We start from the raw sequence: 21537 nt of genomic DNA, 5'->3' as shown, positions 1-21537 counted from the left end.
GTTTCCAGTATTCTGATACCTTCATCAGGGATTTGAGAGTTGAGGAGGTTTTGCAAATCTGTGGTCTAACACATCAGGGCTGGGACCACCGTGCTCTCCATTTGATATGATGGAAGCCTCTTTTTCCCAACAAAAAACTGTAGGTCAGCTCAAGATAACCCCTTCCCACTACCAGCATCCCTCAGTTTTAGTAGCAAATTAGTACTAAGAGCATGATCATAAAAACTGAATTTTGTCCCTCAACTGACTCCAAAAAAAGATTTTGTGTAACGTACAAAAATCCAATTTTCTTTCTCATCCATTGAAGGGCACAGGAAGGCTTTAACCTAAGGGAAGTTCAAAAGCAGTCCAAATGAGGGGTGAGCAATGCAGCAAATAAATGCTAACAGTGCCTGCAGCACAATGAGCCACCTGAAGTACCTTAAAGCAAAGCTATACCTTGGCTCCAGCAATACGGTGTCCTGGAACTCCCTGCTGGCTGCTGACATTTTCTAGCTTCTGGGTATTGAAAGCCGGCTGACATCACTCCCACACATGCGCAAGAGTGCAGTCAGTTTTGGCATTGTCGAATTTCTACAGTGAGCTCCATGAGACCATAAGCTTGGAAGAGCCACCTAGAGATGATTGAATGAGACACAGGTGCACCCTTAGTGGTCTATCCAGAATTACCAAGCCCCCAGTCCAAAGATCGCAAAGGATCACGCTGCGCGTTTCAGTGCAATTTAGATGTGGTTCAATGCGGTGCAATATGAGCCTATTTATTTTGAATGGGCTCAAATCGCACCAAAAAGTACTGCATGAAGTACTTTTGGAATAAACTGCAACCGGATCGCATCGTACTTTTGTGCAGGCAAATGCATTGCAGTTGCGACTTGCGTTTGAGGTGCCGTTAACATGGACAACTGATACAGATCGCAAATGGAGTGTATTCTGAATGCAATGTGGGAAACACGCACGGAATGTGGGTTTCCAGCACTGCATCCTAGTGTGAACCTAGCCTAAAAGGGAATAAGTCTTCCTGAAAGAAGCAGAACCACAGCCCAAACCACATCCAGACAATAGAGAGAACTTTCCTTTTGGTCAACTAGAGCTGGGCAGAGGGACAGAAAAACGATGTCCTAGTTGAGGCGAATGGCTAAAACTACCATTAAGAAGGGAGTAAGTAGTAGTAAGAAGGGAGTCCTGGGTCCCAACACAACTTTGCAAAACCAGAAAGGGTTTTTAGCTTACAGGAAGAGCTGCTAGGTCAAACACTGGCCTTAGCAGAAGTGATGGCTACAAGGAAAACCACCTTGTGGGTAAGAGCAGAGAGAGAGAGGAATGTCTCTAATGCATTCAAATGGTATTTTTGTAGAGAACCACATTCAGAGTAAAGTAACAGGGAAATGAACAGAATGGGCTACAAGTGAGACTCACTATAGTAAGGTGTAACTCAAATAAAAGGCCAACAGTCTCAGAAACAGAACAAAAAGGGCAGAAACCTGTACCTGTGTTTAAATCAGACATGTTGCAAACATGTAATGGTAAGTCAATGCAAGGCTCAGGTTAACAGGCAACTTTAGGTACTCGTGACACAGCTGCTAGCAGGTGAGGGTCAGATGGCCAAAGGGTGTCAAAGTCACTGAAGGTGGGCACCGAGTGACTTTTTGCAAGCTACAGCAAAAGTAGGGAGAGGTTTCCTTTGGCACTTTGATGTGTGTGTGTGTGTGTGTGTGTGTGTGAGAGAATGTAAGTACGGTAACACTCCAACCAGCAGATGAAATCAGTTCTCAGTCTTACAGCATTAACCCATAGAAGCTAGTGGAAAACTGGGGATTTTAAAGGCGCCCAGCAACCTATAAAACTGAAGTAGCAGCGAATGCCCGGCTCAACTGGCTTACTCACAAAGTGAGTCTTCAGAGACAGGGCAAGTGCTAAGGTAAAATCAATGGTTCTGGAATCTCACCATACTCCGTGCCTGAAGGTCACTGCCAGGCTATCCTCACAAAGTCCAAACCAGTGTGGTCTGGACGTAGCACTCCTAAATCCAGGCTAAGGACAGCCATGGCAGAACCAAGAAAAAAAAAAAAAAAAAAAAAGGTGGTAATCAAAACAGGTTAGTCTTTCCACATAGCAGAACTGAAGAAAAATAATAAATTTTACTGAGACACAAAACAAAAAGTTTTTTTTCTTGAGCAGGTTTTTGTTTGCCAGTGTCCACTCCTCCTGTGGGTGGAAGTATAACCAAAAGTCAGACTTCCTGCATCTCTTAATGGATGAGAAGTACAGATTCATACTATTGCGGGTGTGCATGGAAATCAAATGCTTTCCTGTACCCGCAGGCAAAACGCTATGCTTTTTAGCAGATGTGCGGAGATACCAATTATTCGGGTGAGGCACCATGTAGTTCCCTGCACGTGCGTTTTAAGAAGAGAGTCAGGGACCTGTTCCCTGCATTTCCCACATGCATAGGCGCCTATTCAAATGAATGGGCTGCTGTCCTCCTGCAAATGCACCTGCACAGAACTCAATAGTGTGCACTTAGCTGAAAGATGCCTAAGCACCTGCTTCAACAAATTACACTGCACTTTAATTGAATCAGCTTCATGTATGCACACTTAACTGTAAATTGGTGTTTGTTACAGCATCTTTAAGCAATGGTGAAAATGGTTTTCCTTTTCATATCACTTTAATATAAATTGCCGAGGTCTAGCAACAGTCATAAGGTTTATGGAATACTTATGACCTCAGCGTACCTTTGGCAGAACGTTCATTCCCCTGTAAAAAAAAACAAAAAAAAAAACAAAAAAACTTTCTATGTCTATGTAAAGGTGGCCAATGTCACTAAAAAGCACTGTACATAATCTAGAAACTCAGTTCCCTCAATTACACTCACCTCTAGCAAAGCCACTACTTCTGTTGCGCTTTATGCCAAAAAACGCATTTACAGCGCTGCCCTTCGTCCCATTTTCACTTGGTATAGATAAAATTCTCCCCTGTGGGATGTCCTCATTCCCATGCCTTGCTTCAGTTCTCTCTCCTGGGGTGTGCTCTGCACCTTTGTCTTGCACCCCCCCAGCACCAGAATGGCAGCACCCGCTTTCTCACAGGCAGCACAGTGACATACACAGTGCAGTGTGTTTTACTGCTTAACCAGAGTGCAGCAATCACCTACTTCCCTGCAGTGAAGTGTTATTCTGTTATACCCAATTCAGGCCGGGTTCACACAGCTCCGACATGGAAGTCCGATGATCCGACTTTACCCTACCATTTCATGTCTGACTCCCATGCGACTTCAATGAATGGGACCTGACTTTGATCCAAGCATACAAGGCCCTGAGTCTGGTAGGAATCTTGAGGAGGGAACCCCATGCCAAAATAATAATAATAAAAAAAAACCCGACGTGGGGTCCCCCCAAAATCCATACCAGACTCTTATCCGAGCATGCAGCCTGGCACGTCAGGAAAGGGGGGGGGGGGGGATGAGCGAGCGCTGCCACCCCCCCCCCCCCCAGACCATACCAGGCCACATGTCCTCAACATGGGGAGCTGGGGGCTTTGGGGCCATGTTGATGGGGAGAAGGGGTCCCCCCCCCAAGTGAAGAATGGGGTACATTGTATCCCTGCCCAGTCATCCAAAAATTGTCAAAAACAAATAAAAACACAACACAGTTTTTTGACAAAGTCCTTTATTATAAATGAAGAATGTCCCCCGTCGTAGCGCCAACGTGTCCTCTTTCACTGATGATGTCTTCTCCCTCCGGTTCTTCTTCCTCCTCCACTGATGTCTTCTTTCTCCAGTTCTTCTCCCTCCACTTACAAATGCTTTCTTCCTCTGGTTCTTGTCCTGACACTAGCTACCGCACACTAGCTCCCTGATGACATCACCGGATGGCCATGCCCCATTTCTATATAAGAACCAGCAGAGAATGGAGCTGACACAACTGCGGGAGCGTCAAGAGAAGAACCAGCAGAAGAATCGGAGGAAAAAGACATCAGCAGCGGAGGGAGAATGGGAGGAAGAATAAGTACTGGAGAAAGAAGACACGTTGGAGCTACGATGGGGGGGGGGGACATTCTTCATTTTTAACAAAGGACTTTGTATTGTTTTTTATTTTTGATACTTTTAGAACCAACCCCCTCATGTTGAGGGCATGTGGGCTGGTATGGTTTAGGAGGGGGGAGCTCAATCATATGTATATATATATATATATATATATATATATATATATATATATATATATATACACACACATTCATATATACACACACACTAATATACTCCAGGTATAAAAAATTTAATTTACACATGTATTAATAGCCACAACACATACATTCATCAGCCATTACATTATGACCACTAGATAGAGCGAATAATATTGATTATCTTCTTACAGTGGCATCTAAAAGTGGGTGAGATATAATAGGCAACAAGTGAACATGTTGTCCCTGAAGTTAATGTGTTGAAAGCAGTAAAAATGTGCAAGCATAAGGATTTGAGCAATTCTGATAAGGACCAAATTGCATTGGCTAAACTGGGTCAGAGCAAGCCCAAAGCTGCAGCTCTATTGGGATGTTGACTTGACTTAAAAGTGTTCCTAGGAAAGAAAACCGGTGACAGGGTCATTGATTTAAGTGGGGAGAGAAGGCTAGCCTGTGTAGTCTGATCCAATAGAAGAGCTACTGTAGCTTCAATAGGTAATGCTGCTTAAACTATATGCTCAATAAATCACAAATAAATAACGTATACACAAGGCCTCCTGTGCACATATACCAATTAAATAAAGTGTTCTCAAAGTGTAACTGATATATAGTGCTTATGAACAGTTCACAGTTCATATGTAAAGTGCTCCATTCTTCATTGTAAATACACTACAAGTGCCTTGTGATCCACCTTTAGTGTGCCAAATACACACTCCAACATTGGTGATCAATCACATGCCAATCTCCCCTAGTGAAACCAAACTCAAGGGATTATGTGACCCCTTGCTTAATAAGAGGGTCTCAATGCGCGTTTCTGTATTAATTGCAGCTCTCCAGGATCCGTCTCATCTCCCTCGATTTTACCACTTGTCAACAGTTGCCAGAAACCTCCAACACCACCACAGAAAAAAACAGGAAAGATCCCTTAATTTTGTAATGCCACCTTATTAAAATTGAACAAGCTATCCCAAAGTGTGTAGTTACATTAGGTAGCAATACAAGAGCCTACGTCACCAGCTCCTTCCAAGATGGCTGACATGACATCACAGGTACAGGTGCAGCTCCGCTCAGCACGTTTTGTCTGCAGGACATCTACAGGGATAGCCCCTGATGATTTTGTGGGGAATCCCACTGCTTCTGCAGGTGAAATGCATTGCCCAGAGGAAGCTTACAATTTAATGTCTCTACCAGACAGACAAGCACAACAACACACAATCTAGGGCTAATTTTGTCAAACACCTGATAACCTACAAGTATACACCAATCAGCCATAACTTTATGAGCACCGTCCTAATACTGAGTAGGTCCTAGCTTTGCTGCCTTGACCTGTCGAGGTATGGATGCCACTAGCTGTGGTATCTGGCACCAAGCCGTCAGGAGCAGATCCTTTACGTCCTGTAAATTGCAAGGTGGGGCCTTCATGGACAGGTCTGGTTTTTCCAGCACATCCCAGAGATGCTCGATTGGATTGAGATCTGAAGAATTTGGAGGCCAAGTCAACATCTCAAACTCGTCCTTGTGTACCTCAAACCATTTTTGCAGTATAGCAGGGTGCATTATACTACAGAACAATGCTACTGTAATCAGGGAACATTGTTTCCATGAAGGGGTGTACTTGGCCATTAACAATGTTTAAGTAGGGGATAGGTGTCACATGAATGATTGGTGTCACATGAATGGCAGGAGCCAAGGTTTTCCAGCAGAGCAATGCCTAAAGCATCACACTGCCTCCGTCAGCTTGCCTTCTTTGAATACTGCATCTTGGTGCCATCTCTTCCCCAGGTAAGCAAGGCACACACACTTAGCCATCTGCATGACGTAAAAAAAAAAAATGATTCATCAGAGCAGGCCTCTTCTTCCACTGCTCCATGGTCCAGTTCTGATGCTCATATGCCCATTAAAGACATTTTTGTCTGCAAACTCGAGTCAGCATGGTCACCCTGACCAATCTGTTGCTATACAGTTCCATACACAACAAACTGTGATGCCCATTTTTTCTTCTTTAACACATCAACTTCAGGGACAACAAAACACTTGTTGCCCAATATATGCCACTACTTCCAGATATCAATGCAACTAAATAATCAATTTTATGCACTTTACCTGTCAGTGGTCATAAAGTTATGACTGATCCATGTATGTTTGAGCTGTGGAAGGAAACAAGTGAAAGTGGTGGAGTCATGGAGAGAAAGCACAAATGCCATGCAAATAGTTCCCCTAGTACCTGAGACCCAGCACTGCAGGTAACAGTATTAGACACTTAGGGACCCAATTTAAAACACAGCTTAATGGCCCAACTAAAACTGCTGCTTTGAAAAAAAGCATTCCAGCACATTTATACTGCACAGCTGTGTGTTTTAACAATGTACCTCCGCTTTGCATGCTTTGGAACTCTGAAATTAAACCCCATACAAAAAGGAGGCCAAGAGCCTGGTCACATGACTCGTCAATGTCATGGCATCGTACTCTATCAGAGTGTTCTCTGCAGCATTAGTCAAAAGGACACTGCAGGCTCCACACTGAACTGCATTTTAGGAACGTCACGTATAATGCAGGCACAATGTAGAGTAAAAAGTTTGGTGCCCAGCGTGTGGACTGCAGAACCAGCTCATGTTTTAATAGGGTTCTGAGACACTATGATGCTTAAATAATTAATGACAGAAATGACAGATGTTTGATTGGAAACTTTGGACCTTATTTGTAGAAACTAGAAAACTGGCCTGCTGATACTTAACAGATTCCAATTTTCACGTATATACAGTCAACCACAAAGAACATGGTTGCTCGGGGCAAAACAATGCTCTTTTGTTCAGTTTTTATAGATTATCTTACATGACACTATGGAATCTATTGATAAAAAAAAATAAAGAAAAAAAATGGTGTGTAAATTTCTGAGCATTCGCACAGCCATCACAAAAAACCCTGTAATCTATTTCCTTTGACTGTCAGCTCCATCTAGTGGCCATAACGCCGTAGTTTTCTGAAGTACAGCTTTAAGGAAAATACATTGTGGGCACTAGATGGAGCTGATGGTCATGGGGAAAAAAAAAACATATTAAACACATAATGGGGAATTCTTCATGATGGGTATGAGGATGCTTATATGCTCACAAGGCAGTTTTTTTTTAATAAACAGACCCCTATGTTTTTCCCTTTTTCAATAAGCTATTAAGAGCATGAAAGGACATAAAAAGAGCCCTGTTCATTCTTTAGCAAACATCTCAATGTATCAGGTGTCAGAAAACTATTCATTATAGAAATGCACTGAAGATATTAGGCATAATTAATATTTGTAACCCCTACCAACATTACCAAACTCTAAAAAATGTAACTATTTTATTTTAACAAGGTTTATGTAGCCTGCTTTTGGAATCACTGGAGAATGAAATGAACACGGAGTACAGACTACGGAGCAAAGACTTGGACCAGGTTCTCACGGTCACATGTTCTCAGATGTCTGCAGGTGCATGCAGTAGATGGTGATGAACTCAAGCAGGACATGCATGGAATTATGAGAAGGTGAGCCATGTAGTGATGCACAGCGGCTGAGAAGAGGTGCTCACCATTAAATGCACACTGGAACTTGACTTCCTTTTCTAAACAGACCAGAGGAGGGAGAAGAGTAAGAATAGAAATAGATAAAAAGAAGCAGATAGATATAGAAGGAAAGGGGCATGGTAATAAAAAGAACAGACAACGGTAGACCACGTTAGTGAGGCAAACGAGTGGGAGAGCCAATCCCAGCTGAGAGCAGGATAACAAGCAAACATTTAAAGTAAAACCACAAACAGAAACATATAGAAGCGCAGAAAAACAAATTCTTAGCCCCAGTATAAAAAATTACAGATAGTGAAATGTAGTGTATCTGATGTATGGAATTTATAGCTGTTCTTCAGTCTTCTCTTTAAGATTTAAAAGTCAGCAGCTACAACAACTGTAGCTGCTGATTTTTAATAAACACTCACCTGTCTAAGGAACCAATGCCGTCCTCACCTGGCAGGGGGGGGGGGGAGCAGAACTTCCCCTTTTGGGTGAAATTCTGCTTTAAGTACTACTATTTTTGTAAATGGTAAATAGCATCATTCATATAAACTGTGCTGTTTTGCTAGGTAATTGCAGCAGAATGAATTAGCTTCACCATTCTCATCTCTGCTGTCCCCCAAGCAGTTACATAAAACAAAACACAGAATGCAGCTTGGAGGGGGAAAGTCCTTGTGGCTGCAGCAGCAGGTGGAAGAGAACTCCAACTGTGCAAGACTAATGCAGCGTACACACTGTCGGAATTTCCAAAGACAAATGTTCGATGTGAGCTTATTGACGGAAATTCCGACTGTGTGTAGGCTCCATCAGACATTTGTTGTCGGAATTTCCGACAACAAAAATTTGAGAGCTAGTTCCCATAACAAACAAAATCCAGTGTCAGAAATTACGAATGCACAAAATTCCATGCATGCTCGGAATCAAGCAGAAGAGCCACACTGGCTATTGAACTATTTCCGACAACATTTGAATGACCGTGTGTATGCAAGACAAGTTTGAGCCAACATCCGTCGGAAATAAATCCAGGAATTTGTTGTTGGAATGTCCGATCATGTGTACGCAGCATTAGAGCGTTTATAGTGGACCAACCCAGTTTAAAGAACTACATCTTCCTAGAGAGCCAAAATTGTGGTTACCCCTTTAAGATAATGATGTTAACACCTGAATTTTTTTTCATATTCACCATAAAATCCTTTTCTTGGTGTCCATTGAGGGAGACAGGAATGTTATGATTTTCTGGGTTATACTAGAGGAGAAGTGGGCAATGGCAAAAAACAAAAACAAACAAAAAAAAAAAAAACCACAACGTCCAGCACAGCATAACTCCACCCCCTACAACCATGCCACAGGTTCTTAGCAAAGTAATTTAAGAGCATGATTATGAAACACAGAGTGATAGGATCTCCATTCCTCAATGGACTCCAAGAAAAGATTTTTACAGTGAGTGCAAAAATCCCAATTTCTTTCTCATCCATTGAGGGATACAGAAATTCTGAGGCTGTTAGGATGTCCACAACCAGCTGAACTGAGGATTGTGCAACATAGCAACAAGGCTAATAGATTCAGGAAAAAAAAACAATATGGAAAGTTGCTTGATGCCAAGAAGAGCAAGAAGCACTCACAGTTTTAGTAAAGTATGTGGTGCACCCTTCTGAGGTGCATCAGGGATAACAAAAAAGTAAAAAAAAAAAAAATAATCACACATCCAGAAAATGACGAGAAATTTCTTTTGGTGAACTTAAGCTAGGCAGTGGGACGGGCAATATCCTGGATGAGGTGAAAGGCAGAACTACCTCAGAACAGAAATAAGTCCATGGCCTCAACACCAACCTGTCCCCATGCAAAACAAGAAAGAGGATATGGTTATAAGTTAACCTTGTGGAAGTGATGGCTACAGGAAATACCCCCCTGTGGGTGAGAAAGAAAAGCCTCTAATGGGTTGTTCAACCAGTGGTTTCTGAAGCGAAGAGAAAACAAGATCCACATACCATAAAATCACAGAAGAAAAAACAGGGTGACCTATATGGGTATATTTTCTGTACAAAGGACTTAATCAAGGGGTGAGAGGTCAATGGTCTTTGAAACAAGAAAGACAGGGCAGAACCCTGGCCCTTGATAGTGCTGAAAGTCAAACATTAAACTGGACCCAACTGTTGGAAGGAGAGGATTCTACCTATGGAAAAACTCCTAGAGGGGAAGACCCGAGACACCAACTGAAGCATGCCTTCCACATCTGATGACAGAAGTAGCCTTCCTAGTTTTTTTTAGCATTGTATGAATTACCGATTTAGATATGTCCATCTCATGAAACCAGAAACCATGAAGCAGGATGGTAAATTGGTCCTTGAGACATAAGATTCTGATGATGTACAAGAGCCCACAAAACCTCCTCCAGAATTCTTACCAAGTTGGTGTAACAAATTCCTCTGGACCAGTTTGATGATATGAGAATCGTAGATGGAATCCCCTCTATCTTGATCCTATGAAGCAGACAAGGACGTTTTGAAGACACAGGCATGCATAGATCATGGTGTACTAATCCCCAAAAGCCCCCAGAGCATCCACGGTTTCTACTGGAAGATCCATGTAACTTCAGACAAACCTGTTCAGTTTGTTGTTGAACCTGGAAATTAGGGAGTCCACAACTGGCATTCCTACCAGCAACACAAGACCTGGAACACCTCTAATTGTATGGACCACTGCCCTGGGTCCAGGCGCTATCAGATAAAAAAGTCCACCTGTCAATCGTTCATCCTGGGGATATAAATGATGGACTAGCTAGCTAATTCAACCAAGTCTCTTGCACTGGCAGGGTGTGCAGGAATCTTTCCCAGCTGGACAGTCTGGCATTAATCATGTGGTTCTTCCAGAAGATGGGATGGAAAGACTTCCCTGAAAATAGTGCTGGATTACTGAGCCACCTCAGTGGCAAAGGAAACCTGATCCCTCAGTGACAAAGGAAACAGTCTGTGCAGGGGCTTGACTAACTTGTCCCACAACAACAAAATGTTGCAATGTAATGTTCTGGAATGAAACTGGACAAAATGGGAGTGCTACAAATTCCATGATCTCATGCAAAGGAAAGATTCAGGTGGCCGCAGGACTGGAGATCCAGAAACTGAGAAAACTGTGTAATGACACCTAGGCAAGGAAGTCCAGAGATCGCTTGAATGAGATCTGCTAAAAAGTGTGCGCTGACAAAGAAGGGACAGAAGAGGAAAACTGGGGAGAAGGCAGGAGTGGAACTTCAATTAGTAGTTCTCTTAACCCATTTCCTAAACCATTAGAAATGCAAGATTTGGAAGCCAATGTACAGATATTCTGTGCTCTCTAAAATATTTACAGGCATGCAAGAAAGGAACTGCCCTGACCACTTGAAAAACTGTATAAAGCACCCTGCTGAGAACACCTGTGTCTGGGATTGTACTGCTGCTTGGGAACAGTACCCCATGTGATATCCAAGGTAGCTCTTGTATATCAGAAAGTCAAACACTAGAAGTACTTAACGGACAGTGGTCTGTGTGGTAAAATCTGCATTAGCCAAAAGCCACTTGCTCAAGACTCCTAGAGCACCAGCACAACCAGCTCCCTTGGACAGCCATCTGTGGGAGCAATGCAATCAATACAGTGGAATTTAAACTTTTTCACCCCATAACAGGCACAGCTTGGAAACAGCGCTGTGCAGATCAATTAGCAGACTAAAACACCAGTGGTGGGCCCCTGACAAATATGAGGGCTAAAAGATTTCAGACTGCCATCTCCAAACGCAACAATTTCACTTTTCCACCTTTGTTGTTTAAGTGTACACAAGAGGCAATGAGGAAGCAGTAGGGGTACATGATACCTCTGAACTCAGCATGATAAGAGGTAGGAGAACTAAAAATCCTTATCTGCATGTGTGCATTCTCCCTGCTTTAGGTCTCATGCACCTGGAGCTTAAAACACCGCTTGTACAAGTGTCCAGGTTTTTTTTTTTAGCCTGTAAAAGCACTCTATGTTATCTCATGTGGCCATGCATACATAGGTATTTACAGGAGTATTTGAAGAGAAGTGTTTCCAGGCAGGAAAAAAAAAAAAAAAAAAACACCAGAGGAGCATTCTTAGAGGCCTTATATATCTGCATCTTCAATACAGGTACTGAAGAAGAAAGGGGGCAAGAAAGTAAAAACTAACGTTTCCCTTGTATGGCCAATAAAAGAAAATAAAGAGAAGGGTTCCCCCAACCGACCAACTTGCACAGTACATAATGCAAGCATAGTTAAAAGACAATTTAAAAATAAATAAAAGACATAGTAAAAAGACAATTTTAAGAGTCAGTTAGCTACAGTTGGCTAGAGTAGCAAACACCATATGCCTCAGTACTTTAACAGAGAGATCTCAGTCTAGCATAGGCCTGCTAGGAATATACAACATTGACTTGCAGAGACAGGAAAACTGCCTCAGCTCTAGACCAATAACTTAATAGGGAATCTCCAGACATCCTGTTTTGACCTTAATAGTGGACTCCTACGTGAGCAGGAACACAGTCAGTAGTCACTGCCGACTGCAGGACGGTCACAGAGAGAACAACAGTATAGAAAATTAACTGGGAACCTGTGCAGCATAGATAATTGGAGAGCTTTTCAGGAATTCCATTTACGGCCTGGGAGCCCCTTCACACCAGAATGTGGTGAGGGAAATTCACGTTCCATGTGCATTTCCTGCACCGGGTTCAAAATGCACTGGGTGTGCGATCTGCTGCAAGTGGCAATGTAATTTTAACAACAACCCAAATGCAGATCGCAGACGCAATGAGTTTGCATGCAGCGGATCGCATTGCACTGCAATTTATTTTTTTGCATACTTTGGGGTGATCCAGAGTGATTTCAGCCTATACACATAAAGGGCTGAAAATTGCATCAAACCAATCACATAGGAACCAGCACTGAATCTACTAGTAGCTGTAGTTGACTTAAGCAACCTACAGAAATTCAGGGCTGTTGTAGACAGAACACTAGTACAAAACTGGAAAAACCCACACTCGTAGATTGACTGGAGAGACTTCTAGCATTTCACATATCCATCATTAATCTACCAACAGCTGTAGAAAAACCTTCCAAATTAAAAGAAAGTAAAGCTGAAAAAACCGCAACCAACTCTCCTGAGGACACTAGCAAAAAACTGAGGCATGCTGGCAATGGTCGGGATTCTCTTATGCTAGTCAACCTTTTTTGTTGCCAGTGGCCATTTCTCCCACAGGTGGCAACATGCTCCTGACAGTCTAAGAATTCATGTGTCCCTCAATGGAGAAAAAAGGGTTACTAGTGTAAAAGTGTACAGGGGGCACCTTTTAAATGCATGCAGGAATGTAACTGGTTGTATTTTATATTGCTTGTATGTGCTCAGTTAAAAAAGAAACCAGTGTGCCCACATTCTACTGTCCTTTTATATGTGCACAAGCACATTAGGGTTTAGTATTGCTTATGTTACAACTATCAGGCAGACCAAAAGATGTTCTTCATAACATAGCCTTCAGGCAAAGAACCCAAAGGACAATGGCTTTCAACTTGTGTAATTGCTTCTTAAAACTATACAATCTGCTTCATGAATTAACAAGTATTTACAGACAGTGACAAGATTACAGTATGACATTTGCCAAAAAAATAAATAAAAATAAAGGCCATGGTGCCAATCAAAAACCGTTCCAAATAAACAAGGATTATTGGATAGGTGCATAAAGGTTTGGTGCATGGCAACTAAACGTTGCCAAGAAAAATAGCTGGTAAGTTGACACGTTATCTACACTGACAGACCATTTGGTTTATACCAGAAAGTCAGGGCAGCAAAGTATGGCACAAAATCAACTGCTACATCTTAAAAATGATTCTGTCCTAAAGGGATCCTTACACCAGCATAATCCTATTTCTGAAAGCCAACAGCATATTTCTAAACATACTTCACAAAGCAGTCTTTTCAGTATTTTTAAATATATATATATAAAACTGTGTTTAAAAATCCTGTGTCTGTATATAATTTGTAATATTATATGTAAATGGGGCAAGCAATATTTAGCCACATGCAAACTCTTTCTGCCTCACTACTACAAAATGTTTTGGCTCTACTGTTCTCTATCATAATGCAGTCTGAGAGTCAAATGACTCAAGCAAAACTAATAACTTCATCTTATTGCTAACCTATAAATATTTTATGTTAAATGAAATAACAATAGGGAAAAGCAATTGTGAAAAAATTAATATATATATAGTGGGTCTAATGCTGCAATTTGTGCCCACATTGCAGGTCGCCTCGTTTCCTTGTGGTGTCATCATCAAGCCACTGCCGTATTCTGTATGCTCACAGGACCCTACTGCTGATGGACTGCCAATAGGTAGTCTTCTGACCCTGCAGAGAGGAGAGCCCTTCTTATGATGTCCTCCTCCCTGTCTAGTGATGCCCTTGACCAATTAGGTAAGTATCTTAAGTGTTTATCTGAGGCTTCTTAAAGGCTGAAGGATTTTATGATTTCTTTTTTTGAGATTTTGAATCAAAAGGTTTTTATTTCAGGTTGTTTTTAGTGGTCACATAAAATGATGTACAATAAATAATCTCCTTTATATGGTCATTATTATTTTGTCACCAAATTAGAACAGGTCTTCCATTACAACGTATAAGGTGGTATTTAGAGAAACAAGGGCCCTTTTTGTCAAATGTTGTCTTATACAGCAAAATTTGAAGTGGTAATAAAGTAGCTTTGCTTCTGTGGTGAGAGCAGAGACCTTTCTAGTTTCTGCTTTGTGTCTCCATTTTTATAAGCATCTTCAAGCCATTGTTGTTATGGAAACAGACAAGACACTACTATCTGGGAGACACAATCTGCAGTCGCTGACTACGCATAGCGAGGCTTCAACGTACAGATTTGTTAAACCACATACTGGAATCACTGGAGAATCTAGTTAGCCTTTCTGTCTTTGAAAACACTGAATTATTACCGTAGAAGAACAATACATAGGCTAAAATGCTGAGGATACTGTATTTGGTTTATTCAGAAAGGAAACCAGCAATGTGCATCTTCCCAGACCCCAAAGAAACCACATCTAATTCATGTCTTAAAACATCCAAGATACATTATGCTGACCAGTTGCTATGTGTTACTACATACTGTAATTACTCATTACCTTACTGAATAAGCCTGGAAATGCTCTATTAGAATTAGATATACAGGAAATAAACATAGGCTGCATTCTTAGTACATATTGTATGAACCTAGTGTGGGAAACTGACTGCATGGAAGTGATAAAGCTCTTGCTTGCTCCAGACGATCTTAGATGAGTGTGCTTTGACTATACAGTCCTTGTCTAAACTTAATCTTGGCTGTTCTGAAATGAAAGTTCATAAAGTCACAGCGACCACACTGTGATTTACTTGTATAAAACCCCTAAAAGCCCAGTCTCCATGCTAAGCTGCACTTTTTCTGCAGCTATTACTTGAGAAATAACATCTAGAATGTTTTTTTCCCATTTTAAATGCTTTTATGAACACAAGTATCACTGCTACTGTAATTTGAACACATTTAGGAGAATTTATTAAAACTGAAGCAGCTGTACATGGCAACCAATTAGCTTCTTTTATTTTCAAACTGTAAAAGTGGCTGTGACCAATCAGTGATCATATGTCAGTTGTAAACCAACAATGGCTTGTCATTCATGGCCATTGTGTACTATTGAAATCTCTGTGATGGGCCACTGTTTTCATATGGTACAGGGCCAATCCCAGTGGACCTGTACCACGTGATAGCTGTTACCAATCACAGCTATCACAATTGTACACAATGGCACATGAATGGATACCATTCACAAAGTTAAAATGATTGCTTATACAGTGATCATCACTGATCACCGCACACCAGTCATATGGTGACAGTGTACTGCGCTGTTGACAGTACGTGAAATTGAATTTCTTAATTTTCCAAAAAATTGCGCCAGAAATACAACTTTAAAAAACGCACAATGCTTTTTACTAAATACCTTGGGGTGTCTTACCCCCAAATAACCCCTTTTTGGAAAGTATTTGTACTGTCCTGGCATTTTAGGGCCTTAATAAATGAGATAAGCTGTCAGTACATAAGGACTGGTCATTTTTCAAATATATATACCATAGTTTGAAGAATCTAAATCTTCACACAAACTAAATAATATACACTGATTTGGGTTATTTTTACCAAAGAAATGTAGCAGAATACATTTTCGTCTAAATTCATAAAGAATTATTTATTTTCTGTTTTCATTTATAGAGCAAAAAAAAACCCCAGTGGTGATTAACTACTTCAGGAAGATTTGGCTGCTCAATGACCAGGCCATTTTTTGCGATATGGCACTGCGTTGCTTTAGAAGAAGAGCGACAATTTTGAAAAAAAATACAATATCTTTTACTTTTTGCTATAATAAATATCCAACATTTTTTTATCAAAAAAACTATTTTTTTCCTCAGTTTAGGCCTATATGTATTCTTATACATATTTTTAGTTAAAAAAAAAAAAAAAAATTGCAATTAGCGTATATTGATTGGTTTGCGCAAAAGTTATAGCATCTACAAAATAAGGGGATAGATTTATGGCATTTTTAAATTAGTAATGGCGGAGATCTGCGATTTTCATCGAGACTGCGACATTATGGCGGACACATTGGACACTTTTGACACATTTTTGAAACCATTGATATTATACAGCAATCAGTGCTATAAAAATGCACTGATTACTGTGTAAATGTCACTGGCAGGGAAGGGGTTAACACCAGGGGGCGATCAGGGGGTTAACTGTGTTCCCTATGTGTGTTTCTAACTGTGGGGGGGATGGGACTGTTTAGGAGGAGAGAGAGAGAGAGAGATCGGTGTTCATACATAGTATGAACACACGATCCATCTCCTATCCCCTGAAAGATTTACGACATTTTTATTATTTATTTATTTTTTTTACTAGTAATGGCGGCGATCTGCGACTTATCAGGACTGCGATACTGCGGCGGAAAAATTAGGAGGAGAGAGAGAGAGATCGGTGTTCATACTTAGTATGAACACACGATTTGTCTCTACTCCCCTGAAAGAACCGGATTTGTGTGTTTACACACACAGATACCAGTTCTCTCTCTGTCACGAGCGATCACGGGTGCCTGGCACTCGCATCGGCTCGGGGCATACGCTGCGGGCGAGCGCCTAATGTGCTAATTTATGTGCTGAGCAATTGTCATTCAAAGTGTGACAGCGCTGAAAACTGGCCTGGCAGGAAAGGGGTGAAAATGTCCGGTACTGAAGTGGTGAAATAAAAAAGCCAGAGATAGAAACGGCTTGACTGCCATGCACTGCTGCTACAGATTCTGTCTGTTCCAGTTTTTAGGCATTCCCCCCATTGAAATGTAATCCATGCACATGGCACGTTCTGGACATTAGCCAAATTTCAAAGGATTTCTTTTTAGGCAATTGGAAAGAGTGAATGATAAATATATTTAGAAAGATTGTGAGTTATTTGTAATGCAAATAAATTAGACGTATAGAGGAGCCATGGATTTCAGTTAAGCTAGTTACTTCATCAGATATGGAAAAACCCGCTCTATCATGTATTGATGTTGGCCAGACATGATCTCGTTTTATGTATTTTTTCAAGAAGCTTTTTGAAATCACTATCACCCTTACACTGGGTGATACATTCCCAGTTTTTGCAACCCTAATTTCAGGCTGGTTTGCATTATAGTTATTATAATTGCATCAATATAGCTTTCAGATGGAAGACGCTTTCTATATCGTTTGCCATCCAATAATGATTTCTGAAAAGACTGATAGCAGAAGTAGTGACCCATTATTTCAAAATCTGGACTATGTTTCTTCTCCTGGTCTTTACTACATTGTGTGCATGAAACCCCATTAAGTTCACACTGAACATACACTCTTATTTGTCATACAGCCTATTCCTGCTTATAAAATCAGTTCTTTCTGAAATCAAGAGTTTTCACTTTGTGTAGAGGGCATTTTTACCATTTGAAGTTCTCATTATTGCGCACAAAGATTTTTCACCTCATTGGAAAAATCTTGATGTGAGTAAGCACCAAATGTTCCATTCTCTATATAGGAAGAACAAGATCTCTGTGCATGCACTGTTAACAATTGCTGCCAAAAATGCAGAAAAGATTATATCAAGTCCTGGCAGCGCAGTGATGGATTCAATGAGAAGAGTTTTACTTAAAAATTGCTGTCAGTAAAATTCCTACTTATTTTTATCAAGTCACGTGCAGCCAGCCTTTGGCTAGTCATAAGCAACCTAGCCAATTTATGTGCTAATTGGAAAAGCAAGCCACATAGGGATGGGGTACTAGGCACCAATATATATATATATATATATATATATATATATATATATATATATAAAAAATCCAACATTGCTTAGTGTATAAAAAAAGTTTTAACATGCAAGCATGCACGTAACGAGTATACCTGCTCGCTAACCTGGGCAAGAGATCGAGACAGTACTTGGCATTGTACAAGATATTGGGGGATAGTTATAAGTCTTACTGCCAGTCCTCGGTCTACAATAAAACATATGCACGCTATGGTCTCTCTAATGGGGTACAAGGCTGGAGACAATTCCAAAATGGGCCAAATCTTCTGCAATCCAGGATATAACTACAGGATCGACCGGTACCAGACCCTTAAGATCATCAAGGTCCTAACCATAAATACTATTCTTTTTTTTTTTTTTGCTAGCTGCGTGCTTAGAATACATTTACCGAGTAAAGCAGCATTTACCTTTGTTTCACACACTGCTATTCTGTGATCTAAAACTTCAGTTTCAAATAAATTTATGAAGACTAAACAAGCTAAATTTCAGCCATGTTTTTACAAACTTAGTACCCTTAAGGGTTGGATGAGAATGCATGAAATATGAGAGGCTCCATATAAAAAATATTTCACAAGGTCCTTGTTGCCTTAACTTATGCCAAAATGTACCACAGTATAGGGACTACAAGTCCCCGGGCTATAATCCACATAAACGTATTAGAAGTCCTCCTTCATTGTATGATATTCATATTATTGATTCATGAGCAGTCATAATTTAGCCAGAATAAGTGCTGTTTTATTAGTGGATTTGATTACACAGTTTACCAAGTTTACCAAGTTGAATAGAATATTAATATAAACAAAGCATTTGGCATAATGGGATAATTGACCCCCTGCTGTTCCTGTAATTCCCGTAAATCCATTTTTCTTTACTCAGCTGGAGAGGATCCCTTTATTTTTGAAAAAAATTAAAGGTAAGCAGCAGCACTAAACCAATTTAAAATGGATTTATGCTTTATGATAAAATGCAACGTACAGAGAATCATAATACAGCATTGATCAGATTCAACATAAATAATAATTGGGTGAAGAACACTGCTAGGGGAAAAAAAAAAAAGTTTAGAAGTGTTCTGTTTCAAAAATCCCAAAGCCCTAGAGATCTTTGGATAACTATATATTGTCCTTGTAGATGACTGCATTGTGATATTTCTTAACAGTAGTGCTTCCACACTGTTTGAAGGCACAGAGCTGTGGAATGAGCAATTATATGTCAAAACTGCCTGCATATTGTCACAATATTGTTAATATTAAACCCTTAAAGCGCTAATATTTTGGCCTCAACCCCAATTTGGCTTTAAGTGTTATGCAATCAATTTAGAAAGATATTTTACACAGCTAGCTTTACTTCAACTATCTCTACCCACCCATTCCCAGAGATTCTCTGGTTCACGAGTTTGTAAAAGTATGGCGATTATGTCTAAAAGACCTGGTAAGAATGCAATGTATGTGCATTTAAATAAAGCATTTATATGATACCATGATCAATATGGCAAATGTGATGAGCAAAACTGGGCCAATTTGCCTTTTTGATTTGTAAAATAAAGTCCACATGAAGTTAATGAGGGGACACTGAAACATCATGCAGACACTAAATATTTTTTCTAAGTGCATACTTATTCTACCATGATGCCCTTCCCACCTCACTATTTTTTGGTAAAGAGAACTCCCAAAAGTTACAAATAATACACTTTAAGCCTGATGGAATTGGGGGGGTTAAAATTATGTATACTCAAAGTAACCAATAGGATTTTACAGTCTCATTTTCTAACACTTCAAATCAAAGTGAAGCTTTTTTTTATCTGTTGTGGTTAAAGAAAAACTATTTTTTTCTCAAAATGTCTTTAAAGTTTAAGGTTATAGACTGAATTTTTAAAATATATCTTGCCATTTCTTGTAGAAAATCCTTATTTAATAAAAGGTGCTTCAAAGATACTTTGGGGATGATTTACTGAAACTGGAGAGTGAAAAATCTGGTGCAGCTCTCTACATAAAAACCAATCAGATTCCATTTTTTTTTGTCAAAGCCTAATTGAACAGGCTGAAGTTAGAAGTTGATTGGCTACCATGCACAGCTGCACCAAATTTTGCACTCTCCTGTTTTAGTAAATCAATCCCTTTGTTTGAAGAGCTTTTTAGTATTTCTTAAAAGAAGACCTGTTACCTGCCTATTACCCCGGTCTACCTGAAGATTCATAAAGAACCTAAATGAGCGAGCAGCAGGGTGGAGTCCATCCTATGGTCAATCAGCTTTGTATCTGCTATAAATAGACCTAACTTACAGAAGATCAAAATGAAAAAATCTATTCACTGTATAGCAGTAAATGACACAACATAACTGCAGGAGAGTTGCCTTGAGAACCAAAACTGCTGATGCAAGTGATAAGTAATATTTATATGCAATAATTAAAATGTTTGAACTTAGGGCTGGTTCAAACCACATAGTCTAGTGCATTTTTATTCTGCATTAAAAAGACATGGGCAGTGTTTAACATGGATTACAATGGCCCTAGTTCACACCAGCGCAGTGCGTTCCAGTGCAGTCAACAAAAGTAGAATGTTGCATTTTTTCTGTATGGAATGCATCTGGAACTCGGCAAAATGCCTCAAAAACACAACAGAACACATGTCCTCAATTGAGATGAAGGGGGGTGGAGTGAAAAAATGCACTGAAACCATCAAAAAAGCGCATGCAGAAATGCACCCGGAAGGTAGAAATTGTGGTGTGCACCAGCCCTTAAACAAATGTTGAAAACAACTTGTTAAACATAAATAGATTTAATATTTAAAAACTACTACACAGGGCAGTATTGTTTAGAATGTAGTATGGATACAATAAACTGAATCATGAAAAAGGACGCTATTAGAAGGTTATGGTCATCATGTGAATGAAGCTCAGAGTGTCAACCCAGATATAAACACAATTTAAAACCGATTTTCAACCAGCATTCTGACCTATATAAATTATAGTCACAAATGCAACCTCGTATCCACTGCACAGTTATTTATTTCTGTTGTGTACAATATCAGTAAATTGGAAGTGAGCAACTCTACTCCAACCTCTCTCATCCAATATTTGAAATGATAGACTGTAATAACCTAAAATCTCCAAAGCCTGAAGGGTAGAGCAAATGTTACCACATAACATCCAAGTCATCATTAGCTTCTGATGTACATTTTTTACAAAAAAAAGAAATTCATTGTTAAAACAGATAATTTAATAGCTTACCTTGACTCCATCTGTCTTCTTGTTTAATAGACTTTTGGCAGCTGTAGGGAAAAAAAATACAAAAAGTAGATAGTCATAAGATGTAAAGAAATCATACCATTTCAGTTTTTTAGTTGATATAAAATTGGTGGGTACCAGGGTTTTTAAATACATGACTTCCTACAACCAACTGTTAGCAGTACACAAAGAAACATCTGCAGAGAAACAGCCAACACAGTGTTGAACAC

At 40.0% G+C, this 21537-nt stretch overlaps 1 protein-coding gene across 30 annotated transcripts in view; it reads right to left on the bottom strand.

Annotated features, from left to right (window-relative positions):
• CAMK2G (calcium/calmodulin dependent protein kinase II gamma) overlaps nucleotides 1-21537 on the bottom strand; it is a 409422-nt gene that overhangs the window by 45915 nt on the left and 341970 nt on the right. For 15 of the 30 annotated variants that reach the window (XM_073596628.1, XM_073596634.1, XM_073596638.1 and 12 more), the window contains 2 exons: nucleotides 21311-21351; nucleotides 7746-7778 (listed from right to left, as the gene is read on the bottom strand). In XM_073596628.1, the coding sequence (XP_073452729.1) occupies nucleotides 7746-7778; nucleotides 21311-21351 (74 nt within the window). The remainder of the gene's footprint in view (nucleotides 1-7745; nucleotides 7779-21310; nucleotides 21352-21537) is intronic. The other 15 variants (XM_073596630.1, XM_073596641.1, XM_073596649.1 and 12 more) reach the window with 1 other exon arrangement.

Source organism: Aquarana catesbeiana, linkage group LG08 (assembly GCF_042186555.1).
Source record: "Aquarana catesbeiana isolate 2022-GZ linkage group LG08, ASM4218655v1, whole genome shotgun sequence".
NCBI classification, from domain to species: Eukaryota; Metazoa; Chordata; class Amphibia; order Anura; family Ranidae; genus Aquarana; species Aquarana catesbeiana.
Note: the sequence above shows the minus strand (reverse complement) of the source record. Positions and strands in the feature narration are given on the sequence as shown.